At 46.4% G+C, this 12,235-nt stretch overlaps 3 protein-coding genes across 3 annotated transcripts; 2 read left to right on the plus strand and 1 right to left on the minus strand.

The window, feature by feature from the left end:
• Nucleotides 1-32: 32 nt before the first annotated feature.
• On the plus strand, nt 33-301 carry J7337_013070 (uncharacterized protein; the record flags this gene model as incomplete). Its single annotated transcript, XM_044830566.1, has 2 exons — nt 33-56; nt 170-301. The coding sequence occupies 2 exons, from the start codon at nt 33-35 to the stop codon at nt 299-301; spliced, it is 156 nt and encodes a 51-aa protein (XP_044673841.1).
• Nucleotides 302-9,630: 9,329 nt separating this feature from the next.
• J7337_013071 (uncharacterized protein) lies at nt 9,631-10,628 on the plus strand (the record flags this gene model as incomplete). The annotated part of the gene is made up of 3 exons (XM_044830567.1): nt 9,631-9,655; nt 9,717-9,847; nt 9,906-10,628. 3 exons carry the CDS (start codon nt 9,631-9,633, stop codon nt 10,626-10,628), a joined length of 879 nt encoding a protein of 292 aa, XP_044673842.1.
• An 82-nt stretch (nt 10,629-10,710) lies between these two features.
• On the minus strand, nt 10,711-12,195 carry J7337_013072 (uncharacterized protein; the record flags this gene model as incomplete). The annotated part of the gene is made up of 2 exons (XM_044830568.1): nt 10,711-10,962; nt 11,500-12,195. The coding sequence occupies 2 exons, from the start codon at nt 12,193-12,195 to the stop codon at nt 10,711-10,713; spliced, it is 948 nt and encodes a 315-aa protein (XP_044673843.1).
• Nucleotides 12,196-12,235: the final 40 nt, after the last annotated feature.

Here is a 12,235-nt window from a genome sequence, read left to right on the forward strand (position 1 = left end):
TCACATCAAGTCTAATAGATAGCAGACACACCATGGCCATCAATGCAACTGCAGTTGTATACAACATCCACGCCATCCTTCACGCACTCGCTCGAGCTTGTTCGCGTAATCGCTTTGTATGCGTGTATGCTTTATCGACGGAATTAGCCACTTCTATGTCATTTAATAGGCGGCCTTGCGTCAGAAAGATCTCCGCAAATTCTTCACCCGAGATACCGAGATTGATGTTGTCGACGCCGATGTTTTCGACGTTGTGTTTGATCACCTCGCGCATCTTTATCAGGTCAGCCCAGGTGCTTGATTCATTGAGGATGTAGTATCATTTATTGCCGACTTACCGCCTGCACCGTCTGCCAATCGTGTAGTAACCGCGACCAATTCGCTTCCAGGCTTGGCGATCTCTCTTGCATTGGCAAGTGAAAGCTGCCAAACATCCAAGCGAATGGGCGAAAATGGTAGCAGTAGCAGATGAATTAATGTTGGCTGCATCAAGGACGGATCAAACATTCTGCACAAAGTGCCTAATGCTCAGCTTGTTGAGAGGATGAGTCGGGCTGAGGCCATGGCCCTCCAAGTCAAATACGTGAAGGGGGTTGTTCTCGAATAGGGTATCCTTGGTGGTCAAAGGAGCCCTGTGATCCTGAATGCCGCCTCAAACGCGCACAAAGACCATGGCTTGGTCTGAGATCTTTTCCTCTGGTTGTTAAGTTGCCTGCCATTGAGTTTGGCCAGCCCAACTAGCATCAAGGGTCTTGGCCGGGATGTTGATGCGGAATGGCGAGTTGAAAGAAACCCGCTGGACGATTGTGTGAAGACAGTTTCTGTCGTGCCGATGTTGGTGGACAAGGTGCCTGGCCCTGCGACAGAGACGAAAACCGCGTCTCCGGGCGAGAGAAACGACAATGGGATTTTACCAATGCCTGCTAACACCAGCTGGCTTTATGTAATGGTCAGTTGAGTCGATCAGTGGATGGGCCCAACTTACAGTGCGAGTGACCATAAAATCACCAGGCCGCAGTGTTTGGCCTTCAGAAGTAATTTTTGTTCGTGGGGGGATGTAAAGGATGAGATCTCCAGTAGTAGAGCTTTGCCTGAGGCCACCGTTGACGTGGGTCTCGACCTTCAAATCAGATGGTAGGCTGTCTTTGGAGACACCAACACGATTCTGTACAAGACAATCAGATTATAACTCACTTTTGCGCTGACCCTAGTTTGGACTTGACTTAAAATGAGACAGAAGGGATCGGGGGAGTTTCCAATAAAGAACTGCTTGTGGCCCCGCTGACCTTTACGTGAAGTCATATCGTTGATCATGGTGTAGCCCCGGGCGTAGTCCCACGCCTCAGCGTCAGTTACGAGGGTCCCTGTAATGCTAATGGCGACCCCAATCTCTCCCTCATTACTGGAACTGTGTAACTATTTGGCGTGCTCCATGTTGTTCTTGCCCATAGCCATGATGTCTCGGCCAGAAATGGGTGTGAGTGGCTTGACACTCTGGCTAACGGCGCGTCACCTGTAGCTATGGCTTGGTCAGGATCCAGCACAGTGGTTCCAGAAGTGAAGCAAGGAGGTGGGATGGTATCATGGTGCCCTTAGCCAGGCTAGCAGAGGAGATAAGACTCGGGACCTTCAGCCTAACTGATAAAAAGATTTAGGTAACTTGGTATAAGTTTAGGATGAGTTTATACTATCTGGTATGGAGTTTATTTTATCACTCTAGACCTAGGTCTTATGCTTTTTTGCTCCCCAAGTCCAGGTCATAGCAACTAACATGAGGCAAGACCATAGTGGGATGGACTTAGGCAGAGATCAATTTTAGACGGCGACTTGAATTCCATTCTGGCTTGCAGATTGGAATTAGTTTAGTTCAAGGCCAGACCAGCCACAATCAACAGGGTGAAACGGCTAAAATAGACATCAACTACTGTTGCCAAATGGCTTGGCTGTTTGTAAATCAGGGGGAAGTAGATGACGTAGTGCAGTGGAGGCAACAGGGCAAGTACGGGCATTCTGGGCTAAACACGATGGCATAGTGTCGAGAGTCCCTTTGTCTTTAACCATATCCCTCGCGATTGGAGACAACTTGCCTGCGGCATCTCATAAGTACTTTGCACGACGCAAGACCCGAGCTGAAAGGACTCCGAACAGCACACATCAAGCATACACCATGGCCCTGATCGTCAAGCCCGGGAGGGTATGTTACATGTTGATTTTAGGTACATTGGCCTTCTAAAGTATCTATTAAAGAAAATAGAAATCTAAGCCTAATTAGGTTAGTATCCGAATTTTCATCTAAACGGAGCCTAATTAGGTAAAACGGTCAGAATTATGCCACTTTATGCAAGATAACGGTTAGAAATCAACATACAACATGCTATCCCGGGCTTGCCGATCATGGCCCATGTCTGACTGGTAAAGCAAGCTCCGACCGAGCAAAACAGCAGGTGGCCATGTTGAGGACCCCGGGGACCCGGCTCTCCCTGTCGTGCATCGGAGCATTGCCCCTTTGTTACTTGGTCTGCTGTCTTCCTCCACAGGTACAGAAGATAACAGCACTCACGCTAACTTAGCATGGAGCTCCCTAGCTAACTAACCTTCTCATTTCCAGCCTCGGTATTCACTCTTGTGGAATCTAGGCCGCGAATGTCAAGATTGCCGTGCTTCTGTCGTTTACCGCGGCATCTGTTAGTAAATCGTCGGCAGTTCAAATGGAATCACGAGGTAGTCGTTAGTGGGTGAAGCTAGACTTCCTCGAACAACCCAGATTGCCTCCTGTCGAGTCATAGCTGATGCCCATGGCCGGGTACTCGATTTGAGCCATGATTGCTATCAAAAGCATGCATAACGTCGCGCCGGAATGCAGAATGAATCTCATCTGCCCATCGGCTTCCGACTTCATCTTGAGATGGAAATTCGAAAGTCTCAGCTGATGCTTGTTTGGGTTACCACAATGGTGGCTTGATATACGAGCGTTAGCACATTGCATCACTGTATGGGTCTGAGACGGCAAGCTTCCTGCTTCCTTCTGGGGCCCTGGTACCAGGACTATTGTGATCTGCTCAACGTCGGACCCCTGTCCCTTCAGCCGTGGTTTGTCTGGTAAGAATGTAGCTAGCTCAGGTCAATCCATCTGTTTCCCACCGCCACTAACCTGGTCACCATAATGAAATACTGTGCTACTCCGTACGCAAGTTCTAGATCACTTTGTCTTGGATCATCTCTCATCCAGTCGGCTTCGGTAGATTCACCTGAGTCCTGGAGCATGCAAGTCATTGCAAAATAAACAGTGCTATACTGGTTCTAGTAAGGAGACTCCATTCGCTGTCAGGAGGGGCAAACTAGCGTTTTACGCGGCAAATCGCATCCACATCGGCAAGTTCCTCACTTTTATCTTGGCAACGCAAAAGCTTCCTGTGCCAAGGGACACCTATTGAGTGATGCTTCTACTGACCCAAGATTCTAACTTCATGCATGTGAAGAAGACGCCACAAGCTCGGCCTGTTAATGATTTACATGTTCTGTATGTCATAGGCAGCCAAAAGCGAAAAGCGACTGAATATAGGATCAGACCATTTCATCTTCAAGGCCTGAAATATCAGCTTCTCTGTAAGGAATCCTCAAATTTGAATAGGTTCCACAGAGTCACAGTTCCAGTATCTAGTCTATAAAGATAAGGTTCGCTACATGCGTTAAGTTCATTTTGGTCGGCATATTGAATATCCCTTGGGATAGATCTAAGCCACTCGGTGAACACATTGACTTCTCCCCCTTCCAGGCACAACGTACCTTGGATGACGCTATATTTCATAGCAAATGGTATCAGCACATGTCTATGATGGCCACTTCCTTGTAGTCAAGCTCGGCCCATGCCGTTTGAGGCCGCTCTCGTGTAGTGGAGTACAACTGGATCTGATGCCATTCCAATTGCTGCTCCCTGTTTTATAGAGCTCTTGCTTGTTGATCCTCGGAAGCGAGATCAAAACAATCTACCTGCTGAGCCGATTGCCGACACTTGTGCAGGCCTGAGCATTAGCAGAGGCTCTCGGCAGATTCGGCGTTGCTTTTACGAAAGAGTGGTTGACGCGTCTACGGACAAAATTAAAGTTAAATGGGATTTTTAGTGTGGTGGCTTGATATGTCTCGCTGAGGTTTCATAAGTTTTAAGTATAAACCAATCAACGCGTCTGCAGATGCGTAAAGGTGGCATACTGTATTTTCTGGTAACTATTCTCAATTGGGAAATCTTTAGAGATAAGTTGTTGATGCATCGAGCATTGATAAGGGGGGTCGGGGAACATTGATCTGCGCCCCTAATAGGCTATAGCATCAGCCCCTTTCAAAAAAGGTTCCCCGACCTTCTGCTGCAGTCGCAGCCCTTATCTATACTTCGTTCGGCATTGCCGGACAGGTCTTTGGAAGATTCTTTCATGCAGAACTGTTACAAGCTTTCACTACAGCCAGGACCAAGACATATTATGTAGTAACTATACCCCATGGGCATGCCTGTTCTGTGTGAGATATCCTTGCAGCTGGAGCCAGCGCGTCGTCATTCTCAGACACGAGACGGTAAGGATGGTGACAATTCCTCGCTTCGAGGCCTCGTTCAGGTGATGTGGCGTGATGTGAGCTGCGCAGGGGTCCTGGATTACGCGCTAGTAGCTAATAACTCCATTCAATTACACACACGCTCTAAATCGGGCTAGGTCAGGTGTACCCCAGTTGTCTCTACTACTTTGAGCTTGCAGCCAGCCACAAGTCTCGGCTGCAAACAACACATCTGATAGGTGAACCTGCGGTGGGGCGATGCGAAACATTTTACGCCAATTGTACGGAGTACCTGAGCCTCTGTGAGAGAAGGTGTTGAGACTTAGATTGTGTCTTAACTTCGTGTTACTTACAGTTGGTTCTGGCCAAAAGCTAAGGTAACTTGCTGTGCTTTACTCTGTTCTGTAATTATACTGATAGGTATTGTGGCTATAGGATAGGAATGACTAGGTTCGTGAATTCAAATGACGGTTGATCTTGAAGTATGTAGAGAGATTTCATATTCAGACTTCAGAAGTGGTATTAAGATGCGAGGTCCAGTCCTGCTCTATGTGGTCTCCCAGTTTCATACACTAATCAGAACTCATCTTGTCAAGGCGCCAATACGTCTCTACAACCAGCATGTCATTAAGTCATGTTGGGATTTCCCCAACAAAAGACCAAAGATTGCATCCCTTATATCCACAATGCAATAGAAACTGGAACAATGAGAGCCCTTCGAATGTCGAACTTTTTATTTCCGAGTCCACGAGTTTCTTTTTCTTCCCTTACTATATGTCAAAGTGGAAAGATACTCATCTTTGTAAGCCTGATAACCGTAATGCGTGTTTCTAATGACATTTAAATATCCCATATGGGGACTGACATGGATTGGTACCAGAAGACGTTGCTCAACCAGGCAATGATCAACCGCTTGTCCTCTACACATCATACGAAAACGGTTGTGAGCTTCCGCGAATTACATTTAATATTGCATTTGATCCTACTTCCCTTCTGTTCCGGCTTGCCAGGGGACAAGGTTTGGGAATCTTTAGCCCCCAAGAGGGTTCGAATACATCTATGCTGGTACCTACGAAAAGACGAAAGGCATTGCAAAACCTAGAAGCGCAGCAAGAGGATGTTACTAGGTCCGAAAGCAACAGGTCGCCGCCATACAAAACAGCAATGAAGGCTTCCATCGTTAATCCAGGCGAAGTATTAATAAAGGATTTGAGAGCCCGAAACGATTCTAAAGGTAAGAATAGTACTACTATGAGGCCGTTGTATACATCTGTCAGAGGACAGGCAAGAGAATCCGGTACGTTATTGATGTCAGTCAGACGTTATATGTCATCTCGCATCAGCTTCTGAAAATGAATCGTTTGCATTTAGATAACCGAAGATCCGGGTGCAGGGTCTCTTCTGAGCTGACAGACGCAACGCGCGCTCTCGCTTGCCTGCGCACCTTTACTCGGTGCAGTTTGACAGATAAACCCGAGTTGAAGGAAATCTTCGACCAGTGGCTAATATATGCGATGGAGAAGATCAAAAACGAGTCAGACAAACACCAAGTCATAAAATCTCAACTCCTCGCTGCAAAAGATGAGATCAAGTCACAAGGGGTCATTGTCTCAGGCCTACTACGCGAGCGGCACAGTGTTCACATAACACCTGATGACTCGGCGTTGGTATTAAGCCTGAGGGAGACCATAGAGGATATGAAGAAAAGGGAAACTAGTATGAGCCGCCAAATTGAAAGGCTCCGGACTAGGCTGGCAGACCGCAAAAGACCAAGCTATACCACCTTCCCAAGTTCACAAAAGTCCTCACCTAGCCAGGATCAATCGAGTTCAAAATTTACATCGTCAACAAATTCCCTATCGCCATCAGACAGAACGTCATATCAGGTATGTATTTGTGGTCTTCCTGAAGGGGCAGGCTCTTACTAATTGCGATACACAGTCCAATCCCACTTCCTCAAGCTCGATTCGTTCAGTAACCGAAAGGAGTCAGGGTTCTGAGTCCGAATCGGAGCAAAAGCGTTTATCCCGGCAATCTACCAAGAAGCATCAACTACAAGAGCAATCACAAGTGACCCAGGTGCTTCGAAAGCAGCTAAAAGCTGAACGGCAGCTCATATTAGCACTAGTGGAAGCAGTCACTGATTTGGAAGCTCACGTTAAAGAGTTGTTATCAGAGTGTCAACACTGGAAACAGAAATCAGCTCAATTACAGACCAAAGTCGATGACTACAAAGGTATGGATACTGCACTACATTGGAGACTAGTACTAAACAAGATAACATCAGCAACTGCCGGATTACACAAAGTCAATACTGGAAACTGTAACTCTGTTGATAACTGCCAGAAAACGCTTTCACAGCGTATGCAGTTCTTTAACAAACGACGTAACACAAGAAGTGGTTTCAATTGCATATAGTGTTCTATACTCCTTTGTTTTAAATTTCCAGCTTTACCAAGGCACCTTCTAGACCTGCAGCATGCATTCAACACGAGATGTGGCGCAAACTAAAGGCTCTAGCCGCCGTTGAGCTGCATCGGCATCCCCGTAGACTAGAAGAGTAGCGTCCCTATAGACTCCAGCCTCATTTCTGCCCTGTTACAATATTGGCCACCTTCCTGAAGCGTCGATTACCCGTGCCCACAATTGGCTACTTCGTAACCCCCTTGTATATCGGCATCGCGCTCCCGTTGATACCATCGGCTACCCTCTCCGACGGTATGGTCGGCGCCGCTTCCTGGTTGTACATGAGACCTCGGGGATGGAGTTGACTATTGTTTTACTGTCTCTGACAGCAGAAAATTGATCCCAAGAACCAGACACCGGTTGAGCCACGACAGCCACATTCTTGTTTACTGGTGTAACTCTGGACGTTAGTTCAATTTGCCTCCCGGAGAGCCACTACAATGAATCATCGGAAATTCTGACTCCGAACGGCGTAGACAACCACTTGATTCACTGTCTTGGCTAGTTCAACAGCGATATCAGCTCAAGACTCTTGTTGGGGAACCTGACACAGCCAATGCGGACATCACCGGCCCCAAAATCAGGTTCTCCCACTTTGTTCACGTTAAAGGCCGCGGCACTGCAAACCCCAACTCGCAGTTTATGGACTCTCTTGGAGACAGAGAGAGGAGGTACGTAGTTAATTCTCTTGAAAATCTAGACGCGAAGTAGCTGGCGCCTCTTTTCTGATCGGTCGAGTTGTCAACGACGAGATCATTGTCAGGATATAATGTTGCGGGTCTACCGACGGGACATTTAGGCTGTAAGCATACATATCCGTGTTCTCGACAACCACAGAACATTCTCTGGTGAAGCAGGGTTGCTACCATACAAACTACGTTCGATTCGTCGAGCTGAAGGATAATCACGGCCTCCAGGCACCAGTGATTTCGTTACTGTTCAATTGCATTCTTGAAAGTCAAGTGTAAATTCGCATAAGTAACTGCCCACGCGTGCCGTAAGGAGCTGCACTGATATTGTCCAGTATTCAGGATCTTGACCCTAAACGACGTAAATATTTAGGTAACTTAGCCTCAGCTTAGGGGACTAGAGCCTAAAGTTAGGGGAAATCTGTACTCAGTTTCTTTTAGGACCCTCTTTTCAATAGCCAACAGACACAACCTAAAATCCCAGTCATGGTATGGAAAGCCTATCTTGTACGAAGCATAATTTTACCATAACCATGCTTCAAGATTCTATTGCCAATCTGGAGAAGGATAAAGTGCACTGGTAGAACATGTATCAGTCTATAAATAGCTAGTAGCATCATAGGACGCTGCTAAGCACGAGGTGGTAAATCCACGCTTAGAACAGCGACGTATGGTATGCGAGCTAAGACATAACTTAGCTTGAGGGCGTGAATGACTCTAGACATCAGTCGGTGGCTGGCGGGAATAGCTCTTTAAAAAGCCCTTAATACCAGCTCCAGTGATAGCACACATCTACATCTGACAGGAACTATCAGTAATTCATGAGCACGAAATGGTAACGTAATGCGGATTAGACATTTATCATCTGAACGTCCATTTCTCGTGGTGGAATAACTAAAGGCATCACAGCCTAATAGTAACAGTGCAGTCGGTTACCTAGCAATCCAGAAGACCCTCTTCCGCATCTCTTGTTAGTACAAGCTTCTCTGTCCCGCGATAGTATCTGAGTTCGATTTATTGTCTTACTGCCAGGCCAGACGCTCTCCTAATCCGCCTTTCAGTGTCACGCGACCGGAGAACCAAGATAATCCCCCCTTACGGATGGTCCTTAAGGGAGCGGGTGGAGTACATTACATATCATATAAGACTTCTAATAGATAAATCATTATCCCTCGAAAGCACGTCTATATATAGTTGATCAGAGTTGTAAGGTTGCTACCGCATATCCAATCAACAGGCCATGAACGAGAGAAACTCATGACTTACGCTGGCTAGGAACTGAGTGTCTGGTCAGAGCAATGAGGCGACAGTATACACCTAGAATATAGGGTTGTATCTGTATGAGGACTATAAAGACCCATGTTTACGAAGAGGTTCTGACTGATTATATTGAGCAAGAACAGCGGCGCGAACCAGTATAAAGTCTCAGTATAGTCTCGAGAGAAATTGTAGAAGAATTTTTCCAGAGCTAAGCGGTTAACTTAGTAGAGAGATACTTCAATGACAAACGGATAATTATAATGCGGCCCTTGGTTATATTGAGGATTGATGTAACCTTACCGTTATTACTGGTAGGTAAGGCGTGGTATCGTTTAAGCGTGGACAGGGCCGGCGCCCGAGGGAGCCGAGTCGCCCAGCCCTGTATGGGACAAGCCAATGACACCTCCCTTGGTTTAGTCCGCGGAGGGCCGATCTGTGCAAATAATATTGGCTATTTTGCTATTTATCAGTCCTTTTAGCCAATCTGCAATCTGGTTTCCATGGATGGAAATGCCCAGTTTGAATCAACTAAGAGGCACTTACACAATGACAAACCAAGCAACATTTGCTGGCCAGGTATTCACTCACTATAAACTATCTAGTGAAAGCGCCCGCTAAATCTTAATAGACAGTATGTATCGCAGGCGGATCTAGAGGCCTAGGAAGGATCATGGCGATAGAGGTTGCAAAGCAAGGTAAAAGTTTCTAAGTATCGCAAGCCCAGCGATCGGTTTTGTCTGACAGTATGACTATCAGGAGCTAGCGTTGTTGTTCTTGCTCGGAACCCGAAGACCCTTGAGGAGGCCAAGGGAGAAATCATGGCCGCCCGTCGATCAGAGGAGCAGACTGTTCACACCATTGCTGTGGATCTTGGCGATCACGCTGCTGTAAGGAAGACAAGAATATCTATAAATAGCTGTCAGCTGAGGCTAACCTATCAAATAGCTGAGAAATGCCATGTCAGAACACAATGCCACGCCAGATATGCTGATTTGCAGCGTTGGTGGCACTACTCCGGAACAGATAGGTTTTCTTGTAGACCTGGCACCCGAAGCACTGGCAGCCTGCTTTTCATCTAATTACCATGCTTCCCTCTTCATCACACAGTGGTGTGTGCAGCGTTGGATTCAGCATCCGGATCCACGTCGCACCAGACGCTTGGTATACATCGCTTCTGGTGCTGCTTTCGTTGCCCTCCCAGGCTACGCCGCTTACACACCGCCGAAAACCGCTGTACGCGCATTAGCAGACACGCTCCGCCAAGAACTACTCCTATACGGTGACGAGAGTATGTACCGTGTGCATATTGCCTTTCCAGGGGCTTTCATCACCGAATCATTCATGCAGGAGCAGGCGACGAAACCACAGCTTCTTAAGAACATGGAAGGCTCAAACTACCAGGACGGAGAGGAATTGCTGAAAAATGTACAGAGTGCAGAGGAAATAGCCTCAAAGATCTTCAAAGGTATCATGAAGGGACGGTACATCATCACAACGGACCTGACGACTGACCTGACGCTGAACAACATGCGGGGCCCAAGCCCTCGCGATAGCGCTTTGTACGATGTTTTTATGTCATTTGTGGGCTTTTGCGCTTTCCCCTTTGTACGTCGACGATTCGATAGAATGACCGTTCAGTACGGCTTGGATAAGTCGCTGCGCAAATAGCCCCAGGTGGCGGGGTGGAGGCAAGCCAGCCTTGCAAATTTAGGTTTGAATATATAATTTAGGTGCGACTTCGATGCAGGACCTATTTGCCGATTAAGTGTCTTTTAAGCTTCGTATAATCGAGGAGCTTGCCTTTACCATCGTGCTGTGTAGTGGCGTCAGACATGCTGTCCCTAGGCCGCTTCCTCCTCGCGTGGACACTCGTGATAGCGTCCTTGTCCTCTTCTATCATGCGCTTGAACTCCAGTTTCGTGTTAGTGGCACTGTTATTAAAGTTCTTTAGTTTGCTGCAGGGAGCCAGGAGTAATACACTATTAGAGGCTTCTGAAATGATCTAATATATTTGTCAGTAGATCAGGGAGCGTGAAATAAGACTTATGCTGCTAAAAGAAACATTTTATATAAGTTTAACTACCTAGTCTAATATTACTATATGCCTATTCTAGACGCCTGTATATAGATAGATAATAATAAAAGTTAAATAGTAAAATTATAAAAGCTTTAAGGAATTAAGTTAAAATTATTATAAAGCTAAATTAATAAGATTTTACTTAATTAAAAATAAACTTATAAAAAGATATTATAAATTTAATAATATAAATTAAAAGCATTACTTAAGTAAGCATTATATTAAGTTATTAAATACTTAGCTTTTAAACTAAAACTAACTAATTATATTTATTTAATAATACTGAGGTCCCTAGCCTGTCTCCTTACTGCACAGTAGTGAAGGTAAAAGGATTACGGCCTATCCTAAAAAATACCTATATAAAATCAAAACTCGAGAAATACTTGCATTCATAGCTTTTGATGACAAGGTCAGACTCCAATCTTTAACAGGTTGGCTTATATCTGTGGATGTGGTAGCAACTTGGAAGGACCCAATGCCAGTTCCGGCCTTGAGTTTCAGCCGATTCGCAGCAGTCAAGGTGATGTCTTCTTCCAGGTCGATACCCGACGACTCGATAAGTACAGACACGCTTCCGGCCTTGGTACTCTTGCCTTTTGTGAAGAATGGAAGACGATCTTGTAAAGACAGAAGCGGCATAGTCGAAGGTTTGGTCTTGTCAGCCGTGACTAGCCGATACCACTCAGAAGGAAACTCGTTGGGAAGATCCAACACTGCAAACATGCCTTCATTCAGCGACAGGCCAGCAGCTGTCTTCTGGAACGCTGCCGCAGATTCTGCCGCAGCTTTGCGAAAGGCAGCACCGCCTTGAATAGCTGTGTATTTCATGTGCAAGACAATGTCACTAATAGTGTTGTAGTCGAATTGCTTGATGGTAGTTGGAAGTTCCAGTCTCCATCTACTAACTGCTCCCGCGCCTTCAAAGGGTATGTATCGCTCGTCCTTGAAGTCAAGATTGAAGACACCACTGTCCTGCTGCCCGTGGCTAACGGCAATGGATGTGATCGGCACCTGGTCAGTTTGGAACCGTTCATCTGACGCTTTTTGGGGATAGTCTTGGGCGCCCTTGGCGTCTGACTTGATGCGATATTGGTGTTCGAGGAGTGTCAGCGTGGTATTGACGCTGGTGTAGGGTCCCACAATACATGGGATAGTCATTCCGACGGACTTGATGCGGCGACAATAGTGACCGGAGAAG

Source organism: Fusarium musae, chromosome 11 (genome assembly GCF_019915245.1).
Source record: "Fusarium musae strain F31 chromosome 11, whole genome shotgun sequence".
NCBI lineage: Eukaryota > Fungi > Ascomycota > Sordariomycetes > Hypocreales > Nectriaceae > Fusarium > Fusarium musae.